This window comes from Aphelocoma coerulescens, chromosome 22 (genome assembly GCF_041296385.1).
Source record: "Aphelocoma coerulescens isolate FSJ_1873_10779 chromosome 22, UR_Acoe_1.0, whole genome shotgun sequence".
Classification (NCBI taxonomy): domain Eukaryota; kingdom Metazoa; phylum Chordata; class Aves; order Passeriformes; family Corvidae; genus Aphelocoma; species Aphelocoma coerulescens.
The window spans coordinates 3,824,264-3,843,027 of NC_091035.1; the positions used below are offsets into that span (position 1 = coordinate 3,824,264).

Here is an 18,764-nt window from a genome sequence, read left to right on the forward strand (position 1 = left end):
TGCAGGATGATCCATGCAGGATTGTGTCACAGCCTCCTCTGGGGTTTGGGGTAAAAATGAACCAGATGAGAAGCTCTTGCTTTGTTTTCCAGGGAATCCAAGGGGCAGGAAGAGGGAAGGGAAGGTTTGTACCTGCAGGCTGGTCACGGTGAAGTTGGCGATGAGCCGGATCACCTCAGGGTAGTTCTCCACCTTCACCAGTTCTCCCAGTTGGTAATTGCTTTTCAACCGGGCCAGCAACCGGCAGAACTCATGGTAATTGTTGGGGTCTGACAAACTCTGAGGGGACAGAAAGAAAAGGGGGACTCGGGAACGGCTCTGCTGTCACCTGGAATCACAGAGGTTGGGAAAGAGCTCCGAGAACAAGTCCAAGCTCCCAACAAATCCCACTCTGCCCATTAAACCAGTCTGGAACTGCCACGTTTACTGGTTTTTGGGCACTTCCAGGCAGGGTGACATCCCTGGGTAGCCTGTTCCAGTCCTTAAATACTCTTCCAATGGAGAAGCTTTTCCTAATACCCATCCTTGGTGGTGGAATGGCGGGAAACAGGAGAAAGCAGCAAGACCCTTCTCCCCTTTGCCAAGTGTCTGTGTCCACATTCAGGAGGGACATTAAATGGATTTTTGGGGATGAAATGTGATGAAGAGGACACAGAGCCCTCATCCCACCTGGAATACTCACCTGGGGGTTTTCCAGTATCCGTTTCACTCCATCCACGAGATGAGACAAGAACTTTGCCCGCTCGGCGTTGTTGAAGAGGGAGCGGCGCACGGAGGCGATCTGCACCAAGCAGGATAAAACCTGCCAGGACACAGGAAAATGGGAAAAACCACAAAAATCGGGATGAGAATATGGAAATGAAGAGGTTTTCCCCTCATGACACGAGCAGTGACTGAGGTTTGGTGCTCCTTTAGGGACAGAACAGCTCCTTCACCTTCGCAGCGGAGAAAGAAATTACAGCACCCACAGGAACAGCTCCATCCCAAGAGTCACAGAATCATGGAATTCCTGAGGTGGGAAAAGCCCTCCAAGGTCAGAGTCCAACCTTTGATCCCAGCCCAGAGCACTGAGTGCCACATCCAGGCCTTCTTCCCTGGACACCTTCAGGGATGGGGACTCCAATCACTGATCCCAATGGAATAATTTCAGATTTCCATTCAAAAAAGGAGTCTCACACTTCCAATCTCTCCTGAATATTTGAGGCTGGAAATTCAGGACTAGCCATTAACCCTCCACCAGAGTAAGTGGAGTCTCCATGGAACAATTCTTTCTGAAGGCCCTTCCCTCTCAGCTTTGTTTTCATTGAGCTTTAATCATGGGAAATATTTATCATGGAGATAAATGCCTGACAGGCCAATTTTTCTTATTTTTCCAGAAGAAATAATCCAACTTTTAGCTCAGTTGTGCCCTTGGCCCTTTCATCCCAGTGGGACACGGCCTAGTTTGGAAGGGTGGAAGGAGAAATTCCATTCCTTGGGCTGTTTCCCGGCTTGCTCCCTACTCCTGGTGTGGTTTTAGGACCTGGTTTGGGAATAACAGAGGCTACGTTCCTCAAGGGGATGAGCAAACAAGAGATTCCAAGTTGTGTGAGGGGAAAGGAGGTTGGAATTCCAGCAAAAATGTGTTTTTTTAGGGAAAATCCAACCCTGTAGATACTCCAAAACTCTCAGCAGCACTCGGACATTTCAGCACAACCTGGGGCACCTGAACCTCCAGGGAATCTGCCACATGAATCCTAAAATAAAGGAAAATAAACCCTGGACTTACCAGAGGAGAAAACGAAGGAGGGATGGAATGATAAAGATCAAAAAACAACTGAAGGGTCGAAGAATCCAAGAATGCTGCAAGACAAAAGAGGATTTTACCTCCATTTACAGCTTCCCACAGGTCTAATCCTTATTTTATCACTCATGGCACGTGGATTTGTCACACCAAAGCACCACAATTCCAAGAAAATTTCCCCAGGATTTTGTATTTTTAACGCAAAAGCCTTTCCTAGAAATAAAGTCACCCACTGGTGCTTGGAACTGGGAGAAAATGACAGGAAGGTATTTTAAGAATACAATCTGTGCAAGTGCCTGTCAAATGCCTGCTGGGAACAGCAGGATGTGGGGAAAAGGTGCCAAGTTCTGCTCTGCTTTTTTAAAAAAAATTCCATTTTCCTGGTGGTTGGACTGGGAGGTGAAAGACTGGAAGGGAAAAGGGGTTTTTAAAGCAAGATAAAATCCCAAAAGTGAATTAGGTGGGTTCAAGGCTGGGTTTAACCTCTGGCTTTGGGTTTAACCCCTGGCTTTGCACACCCAGGTTTATTTATGCCAACTCAGAGGGTTTGAGCGTTTTCCAGGTGGGATGCTGTGCATTCCTGCAGGAATCACCTGATCTCCAACTGGTTGGGATCTGCACAGTGCAAAGATCATCCGAGGACTCGTCCGTGGAGGTGCCGATGAAATCGAAGTTCAGGCAGTTGTGGGTGAGCTTGAGGAGCTGCATCAGCAGCCCGTGCTGGCTTTCATCGTTCAGGTTCAGGTTCTTCCCAGAAGCCTGTGGAAAACGTGGAATTAAGACCAGGAAAAAGGGGAAAATAAATCCAAGTGGCAGCTGAATTGAGGCAGGATTTCACTTGAAGCAGGATGGGGCTTTGTGGAACGAGCACCAGGAGTGTTTGTAGAGGTAGCGAGTCCATAAATATATTCCAGAGTCTTTCCAGGACATGGATAACAGGCAGCATTCCCATTTCCCTCCCTGAACTGCACAGGCATGAGGCTTGCCAGGGATGCAGGAGATCAGGGAATTCTCATTAATGTTAAACACAACCCCCCTTTTCTGCCTGACAGGAATCCTGGGCTCTCCTTCCCATGGGAATGAGCAGCTGCTTCAGGCAGGGAAAACTGGGATACTCCCATGACACAGAGAATTCCCTGGACATGGAATTCTGGCTCATTTCTCCACAGTCTAAACACATCTTGGTAATTCCCTGGACATGGAATTCTGGCTCATTTCTCCACAGTCTAAACACATCTTGGTCCTTTTATCCTTTGTATCATCACCCTGGGCTTAAAATGAACTCATTCCAGCTTGAATCCATCCCAAATAGTTTGGAAATGTTGGGATTTTGGGTGTCCTGTGCAGGGCCAGGGATAAGGATTTACTTGTCAAAGATACTGAAAATGGAACCCAAACTTCTCCTCTCTTTCCTGATGCTTAAAGGCAGGGAAGTTTAAACCCAGGATCCAGGGATGGATTTGCAGTTGGAACAGTGGAATTATTTCTGTTTGTGGCATGGTTTGTTACTTATTTTATATTTATTTATTATTTAAATAAAATTAATTATTAAATAATTATTTTAATAATAATAACAACAACAATAATAATAATAATAACAACAATAATAATATTGATTTCTTTAGAAAGGAAATTTCCTTAATACATCCATTTTTTCCCTGAAAAACAACCCCAGAGCAGAGTTTTTAGGACCAGAGTGCTCATTCCAGGAAGGAATTTCATCCCAAAACACGCTGCCCCAGCATCTCATTTCCCAAAAAAGATTCCAAACCTTTCCTTACCTGTTTCAGTAAACTGCAGGACAGGGTGAAAATATCAAATAAAGAGGAATCCCGGAAGGAAGAGGCAATTTTCCTGTGCTTGGTCAGGGGGTGGGTGGTGTCCGCCTGGACAGGGAGAGAACCAGGGCTCAGAGCTCATGGGATGAGACCAGGAAAACCAGCAGGAACCCTGGGAAGCACTGGGACATCGAGCTTTCCCTCCCCACAACTGCCTAAACCAGCGGGATGCAATTCCACAGCTTTTCCACGGATAAATTCACATTCCTGGGGTTTTGGTGTAGCCCTGCCATGAAGCTGGGCTGGGTTATTCCAAATTTCTTCCCAGTTTTACTTCAATCTCTGCCCCAGTCAGCAGCAACAACATTTTCGGCAGCATTTGGGGATTTTAGGAACGGGAATGGCCGGCTCCAAAGGGTTAAATCCCATCTGGAGCTGCTGGGCAGGCAGGGATAAGCACCAGGAATTAAAATTCCCTCCTGAACCCAGATGGAGAGGAAGGGAACTGGAAGGAGTTATCCAGGGATAGCCAGGTTGGACTTTGCTGTTTTATGGGATAAAGTCCAGTCCTGGATCTGTCACCGGATCCCAGAGCTGAGGAGCAGCAAAACTCAGAGCACTTCACAGCTTTGTTTTTCCAGGAAAAGGGGGAAAGTGAGGAAAAATTCCCATTTTTGCCATCGATCCGAGCCTAATTCCTGGGATGGGCACTGGGTTATCCCAGTGGGATGCAGAATTCCTGCATAAATATCCATTTTTAAATGTTTCTTTTACTGTTCCTCACTTAAATTTCAATTTCCAAAACATCCTCCAGTATTTGAGGAACCAGGACAGCTCCAACGTTGGATTTTACACCTGAATTTTCCCAACAATTCCTTGGAGGATCCCAACACTCCCATCCTTTATATTTTATGAGAGAAGGAAAAGCCCCAACAGTTGGTGGCAGATCCAAGCTGGACCTAAATTTGTCAGGTGCTTTAATACCAAAATTATTCCTCAGTTCAGACTACTGGGAATTCAGGGAGTTGAGGAAAATGAACGATATTTAATTCCCATTTAAAGCCCTTTGTGGGTATGGAAAATACCATCCCAATTTTTGTGTTGATCCCCATTTTCCTGTGTCCTGGCAGGTTTTATCCTGCTTGGTGCAGATTGCCTCCAGGATTTCTCTGGATTAGGCAACATCCCAGGAAAATCCAAAGTTCGTTACTATGTGAGACATTAAAATCAAAATCCTTTGTTCCACCTGTTTCTTTAGGAAAACCAGAGACTTTTACACCCATCGTGACCCTCAGCTCAGCACTGCAGCAAAATCTGCCTGGCTGAGGGGAAAACCATGGGAAAACCATGGGAAAACCACGGGAAAACCATGGGAAAACCATGGAAGATGGGACAGCACCAGCTAAAGCTGCTCATCCCAGATTCCAGCAGCAATTCCAAGAGGCAGCACAGCCTTGGAGGGATCTTAAATCCACCTGGGAAAAGCTGGGCTGGGACTGGGCCTGGCCAGGCCTCAGGGGCTGTGAAAGGGACACAGCCCAGAGAATCCAGCAGGATTTGTGGGAAATTTATCCCAGAAATTCATTCAGAGTTTCATCCTGGGTGAAAGGGATGGTTTAAAAATGGGCACAGTTGGATAACTTTGGATTTTATCTCCCTGGTCGTGGGGGAGGGGCTGAAAACCAGAGACTTTTACAGCCATCATGACCCTCAGCTCAGCACTGCAGCAAAATCTGCCTGGCTGAGGGGAAAACCATGGGAAAACCATGGGAAAACCATGGGAAAACCATGGAAGATGGGACAGCACCAGCTAAAGCTGCTCATCCCAGATTCCAGCAGCAATTCCAAGAGGCAGCACAGCCTTGGAGGGATCTTAAATCCACCTGGGAAAAGCTGGGCCGGCATCAGGCCTGGCCAGGCCTCAGGGGCTGTGAAAGGGACACGGCCCAGAGAATCCAGCAGGATTTGTGGGAAATTTATCCCAGAAATTCATTCAGAGTTTCATCCTGATGAAAGGGATGGTTTAAAAATGGGCACAGTTGGATTATTTTGGTTTTATCTCCCTGGTCATGGGGGAGGGGCTGAAAACCAGAGACTTTTACACCCATTGTGACCCTCAGCACTGCAGCAAAATCTGCCTGGCTGAGGGGAAAACCATGGGAAAACCATTGAGAAAACCACGGGAAAACCATGGGGAAACCATGGGAAAACCATGGAAGATGGGACAGCACCAGCTAAAGCTGCTCATCCCAGATTCCAGCAGCAATTCCAAGAGGCAGCACAGCCTTGGAGGGATCTTAAATCCACCTGGGAAAAGCTGGGCCAGGATCGGGCCTGGCCAGGCCTCAGGGGCTGTGAAAGGGACACAGCCCAGAGAATCCAGCAGGATTTGTGGGAAATTTATCCCAGAAATTCATTCAGAGTTTCATCCTGATGAAAGGGATGGTTTAAAAATGGGCACAGTTGGACAATTCTGGATTTTATCTCCCTGGTCATGAGGGAGGGGCTGAAAATCAGAGACTTTTACACCCATCGTGACCCTCAGCACTGCAGCAAAATCTGCCTGGCTGAGGGGAAAACCATGGGAAAACCATGGGAAAACCATGGGAAAACCACGGGAAAACCATGGGAAAACCATGGAAGATGGGACAGCACCAGCTAAAGCTGCTCATCCCAGATTCCAGCAGCAATTCCAAGAGGCAGCACAGCCTTGGAGGGATCTTAAATCCACCTGGGAAAAGCTGGGCCGGGATCGGGCCTGGCCAGGCCTCAGGGGCTGTGAAAGGGACACGGCCCAGAGAATCCAGCAGGATTTGTGGGAAATTTATCCCAGAAATTCATTCAGAGTTTCATCCTGATGAAAGGGATGGTTTAAAAATGGGCACAGTTGGATTATTTTGGTTTTATCTCCCTGGTCGTGGGGGAGGGGCTGAAAACCAGAGACTTTTACAGCCATCGTGACCCTCAGCTCAGCACTGCAGCAAAATCTGCCTGGCTGAGGGGAAAACCATGGGAAAACCATGGGAAAACCACGGGAAAACCATGGGAAAACCATGGAAGATGGGACAGCACCAGCTAAAGCTGCTCATCCCAGATTCCAGCAGCAATTCCAAGAGGCAGCACAGCCTTGGAGGGATCTTAAATCCATCTGGGAAAAGCTGGGCTGGGATCGGGCCTGGCCAGGCCTCAGGGGCTGTGAAAGGGACACAGCCCAGAGAATCCAGCAGGATTTGTGGGAAATTTATCCCAGAAATTCATTCAGAGTTTCATCCTGATGAAAGGGATGGTTTAAAAATGGGCACACTTGGCTAATTTTGGATTTTCTCCCAGGTCAATAAAGTGGGGCTGACAATAGGGCTCACACTCATCCTCACTAAATAATTCCTTATCCTTGTTCTTCCCCCTTCCCATCCCAGAAAACCACACCAAAACATGGGAAAAGATGGAAGATGCCAGTGAAACAAAACAATCCCTCAAGACAGGAGCTCTCAGCATCTCAGCACGAACAGGCAGCGACCGTGTAAAACAACAACAAAAAAAAACCCAACAAACACAACAACACCCCCCCCTCAAACACCTCCCAGACAGCAAAATTCCCAAAAAAAAACCCCGGAAAAGGCAGGACACAACAATATGAATGAGAAAATTGGACACTTACTTCACTGAGGAAGGCTGTAGCACTTACTTGATTAATTTCATTCGTTAGTTGGGACAGGATTGTCACTCCTATGATGCAGTGCTCTACACTGTCCTGGGGAGGCAAAGGCACAGGCACAGCTTTCACTGGGCTGCACTTCCAAGGATTTATTGCCTTGGAAAAATTCCTGGCTAGAAAAGCTTAATCCTTATTTTTCTGAGTGTGAAATAGCTCAGATTGTGAATTTCAAACGTGCTTTTAAAATCCGTGAGGCAAAAGGGTCTAAAGAGGAGTGAGTGAGCTACCAAAAATAGGCCCCTTTATTCCATATTTTCATATTTTAATATTATTATTGTAATTGATTATTTTATTAAGGTCTTTTTCCTGTGATGTCCTAACCCTGAGCAGATTTTTTGGGGGAGTTTTTCTATTTTTTGGGGTCAATTTTAAGGCAAAACACATGGAAAACTTTGGGAAATAAACTCCAACCCCCTCATTTTTAAGGTCCAAATGCCAATGAGGGCAACCCGTTTCCCAGAGGAAAGAATCCCATTTTTCCCATTCTCCTCAACAAGGAGCCAGCTGTGGGTGCAGATTCCTCTTCCCTAAAAAAGGTGAAATCCTGGATCCAAGGATTGAAGAGAAACAACCTGGAATTTGTTCCTTTTCCCCAATTTCTGCACCTGGCGGTTCCTTTCCTAAATCCTGGCTCTGCACCTCCTGCCCTAAACTCCAGCTCCAAAGACTCATCTGCAACACAGGAATTCAGGAATATTTCAGGATTTGGGGACCTTGGAGACAAAAAAATCCCAGGAGAAGCCTTTGGAAAACCCCACGGAAGCACCTCTGGATCCAGAGAGTTCTTCTGGGGAGTTTTTCTAATTTTTGGGGTCAATTTTAAGGCAAAACACATGGAAAACTTTGGGAAATAAACTCCCACCCCCTCATTTTTAAGGTCTACCACCCTCCTGCCAAGGAGGGCAACCCCTTTTCCCAGAGGAAAGAATCCCATTTTTCCCATTCTCCTCAACAAGGAGCCAGCTGTGGGTGCAGATTCCTCTTCCCTAAAAAGGTGAAATCCTGGATCCAAGGATTGAAGAGAAACAACCTGGAATTTGTTCCTTTTCCTAAATCCTGGCTCTGCACCTCCTGCCCTAAACTCCAACTCCAAAGACTCATCTGCAACAGAGGAATTCAGGAATATTTCAGGATTTGGGGATCTTGGAGACAAGAAAATCCCAGGAGAAGCTCTTGGAAAACCCCACGGAAGCACCTCTGGATCCAGAGAAGCCTCCTGGGTGTTCTGGCAGCCAGGAAAGGGGATTGGAGGAGGAATTGTCTCAACATTAATTAATTAAAGGTCTTAATTACAAATACCACGTCCCCTGTGCCGGGAGCAGGAAAATGAGGGATGCAGCTCTGGGAATTGCAGCCAAAAGCACCTGAGGAATATTTGGGATGGAGTCAGGAGGGCTGGAAAGCAAAGGAATCTTGAAATGGCTTCATAGCCCAATCCTGCCTCACTGCAAACCATCAGAATTCAGCTAAAAAAATGGAGGATTTGGTTAAAAAATTAGGATTGAGCAAAAAAAAAAAAATTAGGATTTGGCTAAAAAAATTCAGATTTAGCGAAAAAAAATTGGGATTTGGCTAAAAAATATTTGGATTTGGCTAAAAAAAATGAGGATTTAGCAAAAAAAAAATTACTATTTAGCTTAAAAAATATTAGGGTTGAGCTAAAAATATTTGGATTTAGTTTAAAAATATTCGGATTTAGCTAAAAAATATTGGGATTTGGCTAAAAAAATTAAGATTTTTCTAAAAATATTCAGCTTTGGCTAAAAATAATCAGATTTGGCTAAAAAATATTTGGATTTAGCTAAAAAATATTCGGATTTAGCTAAAAAAATTAAGATTTTGCTAAAAATATTCAGATGTAGCTAAAAATATTAGGATTTAGCTAAAAAATATTCGGATTTAGTAAAAAATATTCGGATTTAGCTAAAAAAATATTTGGATTTGGCTAAAAAATATTCAGGTTTCGCTAAAAAAAATCGGATTTGACTAAAAAATATTTGGATTTAGCTAAAACATATTCAGATTTAGCAAAAAATATTCGGATTTGGCTAAAAATAATCAGATTTGGCTAAAAAGTATTCAGATTTAGCTAAAAATATTTGGATTTAGCTAAAAATATTCGGATTTGGCTAAAAAATATTTGGATTTGGCTAAAAAATATTCAGATTTGGCTAAAAATATTAAGATTTAGCTAAAAATATTCGGATTTAGCTAAAAAAATTCAGATTTGGCTTAAAAATATTCAGATTTGGCTAAAAAATATTCGGATTTAGCTAAAAAAATATTTGGATTTGGCTAAAAATATTCAGATTTAGCTAAAAATATTCAGATTTCGCTAAAAAAATTCAGATTTGGCTAAAAAAATTCAGATTTGGCTAAAAAATATTCGGATTTAGTTAAAAAATATTTGGATTTGGCTAAAAAAATTCAGATTTGGCTAAAAAATATTAAGATTTAGCTAAAAAATATTAAGATTTGGCTAAAAAAATTCAGATTTGGCTAAAAAATATTTGGATTTAGCTAAAAATATTTGGATTTAGGTAAAAAATATTCGGATTTGGCTGAAAATATTCGGATTTAGGTAAAAAAATTCGGATTTAGGTAAAAATATTCGGATTTGGCTGAAAATATTCGGATTTGGCTGAAAAAATTCAGATTTGGCTAAAAAATATTACGATTTAGCTAAAAAATATTCAGATTTGGCTAAAAAAATATTTGGATTTAGCTAAAAAATATTCGGATTTGGCTGAAAATATTCGGATTTAGCTAAAAAATATTCGGATTTGGCTGAAAAAATTCAGATTTGGCTAAAAAATATTAAGATTTGGCTAAAAAAAATTCTGATTTAGCTGAAAAATACTCAGATTTTGCTAAAAAAAATTCAAATTTCACTCAAAATAAAGGAGCCGTTTGCCCTCGGAAGCCGCTCCCCCAAAGCACCACCACAGCAGAGGCCGAACCGCTGAAGAACAGCTGGAAAACCGCTGGATTTGGGGGAATCCTGGCAATTCCAGGAGGGAATCTGACCTGCAGGAACCTGGTGACGTCGTTGATGACGTTCCTGAAGACGAACTCGTCCTTCTGGCAGTCGAACCAGCCCAGCTTGGTGATCCTGGCATAGAGCTGGATCAGCGCCTGCGTCACGAAGGTCGCCAGCTTCGGCCTCGTGGCCAGGTAGTTCAGCACATAATTCCCTGGAAAACATGGAAAAGATGGAGCAAAGGAAGGGAAAAAGGAAAATCCAGCCCTGTGGGGTTCGCAGGTGGTTTCCACCAAAGGGAAAAGGAGCTCTGGGGTGGTGGATTTGAGGGAGTTGAAAGGAATATGGGGAGTAAGAGGTAAAGGTTGGGTTTTGGTTTGGGAATTGTAGGAACCCAGAGTGCTGAGGATATTTCTCTGCCTGTTTTGAAGGGTTTTTACCCCCCTGAACAACGCTGGTTTAACCTCCAACCTTGGAAAAAATTACCAACAGTCAGACAAGAACTGGAAAATGCAGCGGTGGGAATGAGGTGATGGACGACGAGGTGAGATTGGCACAGGGGGAAAAATGCAGAGGTTTTGGGCTTCTCTTGGTAGTAAATAGAGAAGAGTGAAAAATATCCAAATGGAGGGTTGTTGCTGTTCTCTAAACCTTCTTCTCCTTCTTCTACCACTCCGTGTTCTGCAGTGGAAGTGGTTTGGGATGATTGGATAGAGAATTCCACAGTTCCTGCCTGTGTTACTGAAGGATTGGTAGGAAAGTGAAAATAATGCACGTTTTTAGTAACTATTGGTTAAAATATCTTTAAAAGGCTGTGTAAACCTTGATAATTGGACTCATTCCTACTTTTCTTCCTTCCATGCTGTACCTGGGTCACACTGGTGGCTCTGTTCCTCTGATAAGACTTCATAAAAAAACTACCTGGAAGCAGTGAAACTCCAGGAAAAGTCTGGGTTTATCTTTGAAACTCCAGGAGAAGTCTGGGTTTATCCTTGAAACTCCAGGAAAAGTCTGGGTTTATCCTTGAAACCCCAGGAAAAGTCTGGGCTTATCCTTGAAACCCCAGGAAAAGTCTGGGCTTATCCTTGAAACCCCAGGAAAAGTCTGGGTTTATCCTTGAAACTCCAGGAAAAGTCTGGGTTTATCTTTGAAACTCCTTGCAAGGACTTTCTCTCCCATCAGGAGGGATCTGATTTACAGCACGGTAAAGTGTCAGGAATTGAAAATGTTGGGAAAGGGTTGGATTTAGCCCTGGAATACAGCTGGAAAAAGGGTGAGATTCCCACCCTCAAACCTCATTTGTTGGCTCCATCAGCTCCAAAAATCAGGGAATTCTGAAGGTTGGAAAAGCCCTTGAAGGTCATGGAGGCCAACCCCCATCCTCAGGGGCTGCCTCCACTTGCAGGGATGGGGATTCTGCCTGTTCCAAGGCTGGAAAACCCTTCAGATCCCAAGTATTTCCAGAGCTTTCCCTGGAGATGACAATCTCCCGTATCAATGGTAAAAAGGAAAGCAGGCTGAGGCATTTCCTGCTTCCCTGGATGGATTAAATCCCCAAAATCCAAATCCAAATGATATTCCAGACACCCATAAAGGCTTTTCTGCCTTGACCACACCCTTGGATTTTGCATTCCAAGGGAAATGTATCAAATCCACGTGGTTTATTCACCAGACCACGGAACTGTCATTCCCTTTTATCCCAAAAAATTCCGGCTATCCAGCCTTGAACTCTGCTAACAACACAGCAAAGCCACCCCATCCACAATAAACCTTTGGAGCATCCCAAGTGGAAAGCCCAGAGCTGGCAGGGAACCTCCCACCCACGGAAAGGAGCCTCTGTGCCCGAGATTCCATGGATTTGGTGGGAAAAAATTCCATACTCACGGATATCTATTCGCTGCTCCAGCGGCAGGGGGTTGTTTGTGCGTGACACCAGTTTGGTAAGGCAGGTGGCTGCCAGTAACTGGGAGTAGGAAGACTGGAAAAAACAAAACCAGAGGGAAAATAAATCCAAAAAAAAAAAAAAAAAAAACCCCAATTGGAATTTTAATTCATGGAGCAGAAATGGATTTGGAGCAAATCCCCCCCCCTCCATGGAATCTAATCCTAAAGTGAAACAAGTTGGAGTTGAGGAAGGAAAAGCTTTGGAAGAGCAGAACACCATGGAAGTGCCACTGGAAACTGCCAAAATATTTAAATTTCCTTCCATTCCATGCTGGAATGATCCCTGGGAGCCACAGGAAAGGGATAATTTAAATTAAAAAGCAGCTTCCAGTTGTTATTAAATACAGGCTATGTATTTAATGTGTTTCCTATGGATCACTGAGCTAATCCCGGGATAAAAATCACGGAATTCAGCCACCTCAACCCCTTGGTTTGGTTTTTTTGTTTTCCTTCTGACCTGGCAAAGCAGAAGAGAAATCTTTAAAGCATTCCCATTTGGAAAAATAAAGGAAAAATAGCCAATTTTATGGAATTCAACCTGAATCCCAGAGTTGCCCAGGACAAGGGATCAAATTAAGGGATTATCCAAACTCTTTTGGGAAGGGCTGCGACTTCCTGACTCGAATTTCTTGTGGTATTTATCAACTCCATGGGAATTCCAGGATCCTGGCATGGTTTGGCTGGGTTGGGACCTTAAATCCCATCCAGTTCCAATCCCGACACCTCCCACTACCCCAGATTATCCCAACCTGCCCTTGGACACCTCCAGGGATCCAGGGGCAACCCCAGCTTCTCTGGGAATTCCACCCCAGCCCCATCCCACCCTCCCAGCCAGCAATTCCATCCCCAAAATCCCCCCTATCCCCACCCTGTGCCAGTGGGAAGAACAACCAGAAGCCCCAATTCCAGCTTGGAAGCCGCAATTCCACCTCCAAGCCCGGCTGCCCGGAGCAGGAACCGCCTCGCTCGGGTTTCTGGTGCCATTTATGAACACCAAAGAGCTGCGCTGGGGGGTGGGGGCAATTCCCTCATCCAAGGCTGGAATTCCAGGCTTTTGGGGGATCCCTGGGGATGCACTCACGCTGCCTCTCTCGAGGAGCAGCTGGCACTTGCTCAGGCAGTCGGGGCTGTTGGTGAACTCCACCAGCGCCTTCTCGGCCTGCAGGCGCGTGGCCGTGTCCGTGGTCTCATAGAGCTGCTTGCACAGGTTCTCCAGCTGGGCCAGGCTCTGGAAAACACGGAAAAACGGCATTTGGGCACACCTGGAAATGTAGGGATAGCTAAAAATTTAGGGATGGAAGGGATGGAAGGTGAGTCCTCTGCATCAGTGGACACAGTGTTGTGTTTGTGCACGCGCAAATTGAGCTTTCTGTAGCTTCTCCTTTCCCTTTTCCCTTCTTTTCCTTCCCTTCTCTTTCCTTCCCTTTTCCCTTCTCCTTCCCTTCCCTTTTCCCCTTCCCTTTCCCCTTCCCCTTCCCTTTTCTCCTTTCCTTTCCTTTCCTTTCCTTTCCTTTCCTTTCCTTTCCTTTCCTTTCCTTTCCTTTCCTTTCCTTTCCTTTCCTTTCCTTTCCTTTCCTTTCCTTTCCTTTCCTTTCCTTTCCTTTCCTTTCCTTTCCTTTCCTTCCCTTCCCTTCCCTTCCCTTCCCTTCCCTTCCCTTCCCTTCCCTTCCCTTCCCTTCCCTTCTCCTTTCCCTTCTCCTTTCCCTTCTCCTTTCCCTTCTCCTTTCCCTTCTCCTTTCCCTTCTCCTTTCCCTTCTCCTTTCCCTTCCCCCTTCCCAGTTCCCCCTTTCCCTTTTGTTGTTCTGTTGGATTTATGGAATTCCCTGCAGGGGAATTCCTCTCATTTTCACCTTTTCCATGGAATCACAGACTGGTTTGGTTTGGAAGAACCTTAAATCCCATCCATTCCCATCCCCTGCCGTGGGCAGGGACACCTCCCACTATCCCAGGTTATCCCAACCTGGCCTTGGACACTTCCAGGGATCCAGGGGCAGCCACAGCTTCCCTGGGAATTCCATCCCAGCCCCTCCCAGCCAGGAATTCCTTCCCAATATCCTGAACTTCCCACTGTCAAATTCCTCCCAAACTCAGCTCACGTTCCCTTTGCACGGAGCCATAACAGATTTCATGGAATCACGGAGCAGTTTGGGATGGGCATTCCCAATTCCCACTGTCCCTCAGCACCCCAGGACAGCGGGAGGAGCTCCCCCTGAACCTCTTCCATCACCACATCCCAACCCCCTGGAGCAGGAACGGAAGGAGAACGGGATGGAGCCTCCCTGGATGCCTCCAAAGGGATTGAAAACCACCAGGCAGATCCCGAGTGCTCAGACAGCCGGAAAATATTCCCAGGAATTGGGATGGGGGCGGATGCTTCCCCCCGGTGACACCCGAGGTGTCCCAGCTAAAGAGCAGATTTGCAGCTGGATACAAACATTCCCTGGGGATTTTCCTGCTGGATTAACGAGCAGCTGTTCCCACCTGCAGCTTTCCAGGGGGGATCATTCCAAGCTGGGAATTTTGGGCTTTTCCAAAAACCAGGATAGCGCTGGCTGTGGGATTTATTTTTGGGAGAGGTTGTTTGGGATGAGGCTCCGGGATGAGCCAGCGGATGCACACTTCCAGCAGGGAACATTCCCTACACGGCAATTCCAGGCCAAAACCACCGGGAATTTGGGATCTGTGCTGCCAGGATAACCGGGAAACACGGACAGGGACCCTCTGGAATAATTCTCTTCTTTTTCATCCCATCCCAGAGCTGTGATTCGTTGTTATTTTCATTTGTTTGGGAATAATCTCATGGAAAATGTTGCTCCAACAGCTTCACTTCCATTCCCTGCCCCGCACACGAATCCCTGGGAAGCAGCTCCACCTCCTCAGCAGGACAAGGATGAAGCACATCCCACAAATTCCAACAATTCTGGGACAAAAACCCCCAAATTTTTATAATTTTCCAATCCCTGTGCAGGAATTCCGGGAGAAACCCAGGAATGGGGCTTTCCCTGCAGTCACTTCTCTTCCCACTTCCAAGGAACGATTCCCAGCGATTCCTGACTTGGAAGCTGCTTTTGTGTGACACTGGCAGGGACAAAACTCCCTTGTTTGTGCCTGATCCGTGCCAGCCTTCCCATGGATCCCGGGAATTAACTCCCTCGGAGCCACGGGAAAAACAGGGACACAATTCCCAAAGGCAGGAACAATCCACGGTCCCTCACAAGGACAACGTGGGAATTAAAGCCTGGAATTCCCGTGGAAAAAATCACGGGAAAAGCAAGGAATTATCCAGGAGTGAATCCAGCAGGGAAGGAAAGTGCTGGATTATTCCCAGTGGGATTCAAATCCCAGGTTTTAGTGCTGTGTCCCTGATTTCCTTCCAAAGGATTCCTCTGGATACGGAGCTCGGAGGGGGCTGTGGGATGAGGGGAATTTAAGGACATTTGGAAAAAGCCTCAAATCCCAGGAAAGCAGCTGCGAGGGAAAGCTGAAATCCCTGGAAATTTGGGGAGGTTTCATCCTTAATTTCCATTAAATTTTCATCAAATTTCCATCATTTTATTTGTTAATTTCATGTGCACAAATATCCAAGGGAAAAAAAAAACCCCACCAAATTCCTGCTAACTGCAATCCAACCAAAGAAACCCCGAGGAAAACTCCAATTTTTGGGAATTCTCACCAACAAATTCCTTCACTTTCTTCCTGACTTCCTTATTACAACCAGGCAGAGCAGCTGAGCTTCCCTGATCCTTCATTCCATGAAATTTTCAGGATGTTTGAATCCTGCCAGGAGCATCTGAGCCAGGCTTATTCCAGGCTGGAATGGGCAGGAATTGGGGTCATTCCCGGTGCTCCCTGGGCAGGTCCTGCTCCAAGATAAGAACGGCACTGCCGGGACGATTGTGCCGGGAGGGAGCTCTGGGGGACACAGATAAGGAGAGGACGAGGAGCCAGCAGGGCTTGGGAGCCTCTGGAGCCTCTGGAATACCTGGAACCTCTGGCATTGCCCACAGGGAAAACCAGCCCTGGATACAATTCCAACGAATCCAAAGCGGTGCTGGAGAATTCCAGGATGGTTTGGGTTGGGAGGATCTTAAATCCCAATGCTGACGCTTCCCACGATCCCAGATTATCCCAACCCGGCCTTGGGCACTTCCAGGGATCCAGGGGCAGCCCCAGCTCTTCTGGGAATCCCATCCCAGCCAGGAATTTCTTCCCCCCATCCCATAAATTTCCTCTCTTTCAGCACTGGCAACAATCCCTTGTCAGTTTTTCCTTGTCCTCCAGTATTTTATGCCTAAGGAACATCGACCAGGCTGGGATTGCTGGGAATGTTCAGCTGGAGAAGGGAAATTCCAGGGAAACCTTGGAGCCCCTTGCAGGGCCTGGAGGGGCTCCAGAAGAGCTGGAGAGGGGACAGAGGATGGAGGGACAGGACCCAGGGAATGGCTTCCCACTGGGAAAGGGGAGATTTGGGTGGGATATTGGGAAGGAATTCCTTTGGGAAGGAGTGAGGTGAGCACTGGGAATCATCTCCAGCTCCCTGGGGCTGGAAGGGAATCCAGGAATGAACCTTTTCCAGCCTTTTCCAGCGGGGTGTCCTTGGACTGTAACTCCTGAAATTGCTGTGTCCACAAACAGGGCACAGGAATTCCCACAGGAATTCCACCACAACACCAGGATGGGGCAGCAGGAGGCTGAAGTCTTGGAAAAGACCACCTGGAATTACTGGATTTAGTTTTCCAGTCAAGCCCGGGTGGTGCAACCTCTGGAAAAGCCAGAATTGAACCCAGAGCCCCCTGGATCCTTCCTGGCTTCTCCCTGCTCTTCATTTTCCAAGGAATTCGGACTGTTGAGGTGTCAGATCCCTGATTTCCCTATTCCCAGCAGCCACCTCAGCCTGAAAATCATGGAATTTGGGTTGGAAAACACTTCCAAGATCCAAATCCAAGAGTTCTCCCAGCAGTGCCAAGGCTGCCACTGAACATTCCCAAAATGCCACATCCAGGTGGATTTTGAATCCCTCCAGGACATCCTGGTACCTCCCAGTATCCCAAATTTCCTCCATTTCAGCTTCCAGGACATCCTGGTACCTCCCAGTATCCCAAATTTCCTCCATTTCAGCTTCCAGGACATCCTGGTACCTCCCAGTATCCCAAATTTCCTTCATTTCAGCTTCCAGGACATCCTGGTACCTCCCAGTATCCCAAATTTCCTCCATTTCAGCTTCCAGGACATCCTGGTACCTTCTCCCTATCCTGAATTTCTTTCCAGCCAATGGAAGTGACCATTTTCAATCATTCCAAGATTTCCCAAATCCAAGGCAAAGGAAACATCCAGCACAGCCCCAGGATCCATCCCTATCCCAGAGAGGAATATCCCCATGGAATTGCATCCCACCTTGGGGCAGCAGCACGGAAACCACGTCAGGAAGAGGAATTAAAAGGAAAAATGGGAAAATCTGCTTCCAAAGGGGGAAAAAAATGGGATTTATGACCCCCCCTTGCCTCCTCCGCTCCAAGGAGGATCAAGTGATGCTTCCAAAACTTGGAAAATCCCAAAATATTCCTTCCAAGAGCTGTTTGTTTGCAGAAAAGTTGGTGCTGGAGTAATTTTCTGGAAGGATTTTCCTTCCCAGGCACCCGGATCATCTGATCCCGCTCTCCTGCATTCCCATCACTGCATCCTTTGTTCCCAGACATTTCCCTTTGGAGAGCCAGGGAAGCAGCTCCAAGCGCAAAATTCCCACCAAAACCTGCAGGGATCACCTGCAATTCCCAGAATTTCTGATTTTTCAGGATGAAAATGAGGTCAAATCCATTAAAAAAACGGGTTTGGGCTTAGCCATTCCAGGTAAAATCCGTAAAAAGTGGTTTTGGGGCTTCTTCACACCGGGAAAAATCCATCAAAAATTAATTTGGGCTCCACTGCTCCAGGTAAAATCCATGGAAAAATTTTTGGGCTTCATCATTCCAGGTAAAATCCCTAAAAAATGGATTTGGGCTTCATCATTCCAGGTAAAATCCATAAGAAGTGGTTTTGGGCTTCTTCACTCCAGGAAAAATCCCTAAAAAAATGGATTTGGGCTGCACCACTCCAGGTAAAATCCATAAAATTTTTGGGAGCTTCTTCACACCAGGTAAAATCCATAAGAAAAAATATTCTTGGGCTTCACCAAACCAGACACAATTCCATAAAAAAATCTTTTAGGGTTCCAGCACATCCGGTAAAATCCATAAAAAATGAATTTAGGTTTCATCACACCAAATAAAATCCAGGAAAAATCTTTCTGGGCTCCACCACGCCAGGTAAAATCCATGGAAAATCTTTTTGGGCTCCACCAGATCAGGAACAAATCCCTAAAACTGGATTTGGGCTCCACCACAACTCCAAAAGTTCCTCTGGGAATATTTGCCACCCAAAGCGAAGCTCTCAGGAAGCAGCAGCAGGATTTTCCCAACTTCCCAAACCCTGCCCGGCTGCTGCCAGCTGGGATTTATTCCCAAATCCCTGTTCCCATTAAACCAAGATCCGTTCCCAAAGCTTATTCCATAAAAACACCTCTGCACT

At 46.0% G+C, this 18,764-nt stretch overlaps 1 protein-coding gene across 2 annotated transcripts in view; it reads right to left on the bottom strand.

The window, feature by feature from the left end:
- The window catches only part of XPO7 (exportin 7), a 71,247-nt gene that overhangs the window by 49,642 nt on the left and 2,841 nt on the right, over window positions 1-18,764 (bottom strand). The window contains exons 2-10 of one of the 2 annotated variants that reach the window (XM_069035481.1): window positions 13,282-13,428; window positions 12,141-12,234; window positions 10,304-10,470; window positions 7,247-7,312; window positions 3,565-3,669; window positions 2,377-2,542; window positions 1,769-1,842; window positions 683-802; window positions 133-279 (exon numbers count right to left, since the gene is read on the bottom strand). In XM_069035481.1, coding sequence (XP_068891582.1) covers window positions 133-279; window positions 683-802; window positions 1,769-1,842; window positions 2,377-2,542; window positions 3,565-3,669; window positions 7,247-7,312; window positions 10,304-10,470; window positions 12,141-12,234; window positions 13,282-13,428 — 1,086 coding nt within the window. Of the gene's footprint in view, window positions 1-132; window positions 280-682; window positions 803-1,768; window positions 1,843-2,376; window positions 2,543-3,564; window positions 3,670-7,219; window positions 7,313-10,303; window positions 10,471-12,140; window positions 12,235-13,281; window positions 13,429-18,764 lie in introns of both variants that reach the window. The other variant, XM_069035480.1, reaches the window with a different exon arrangement.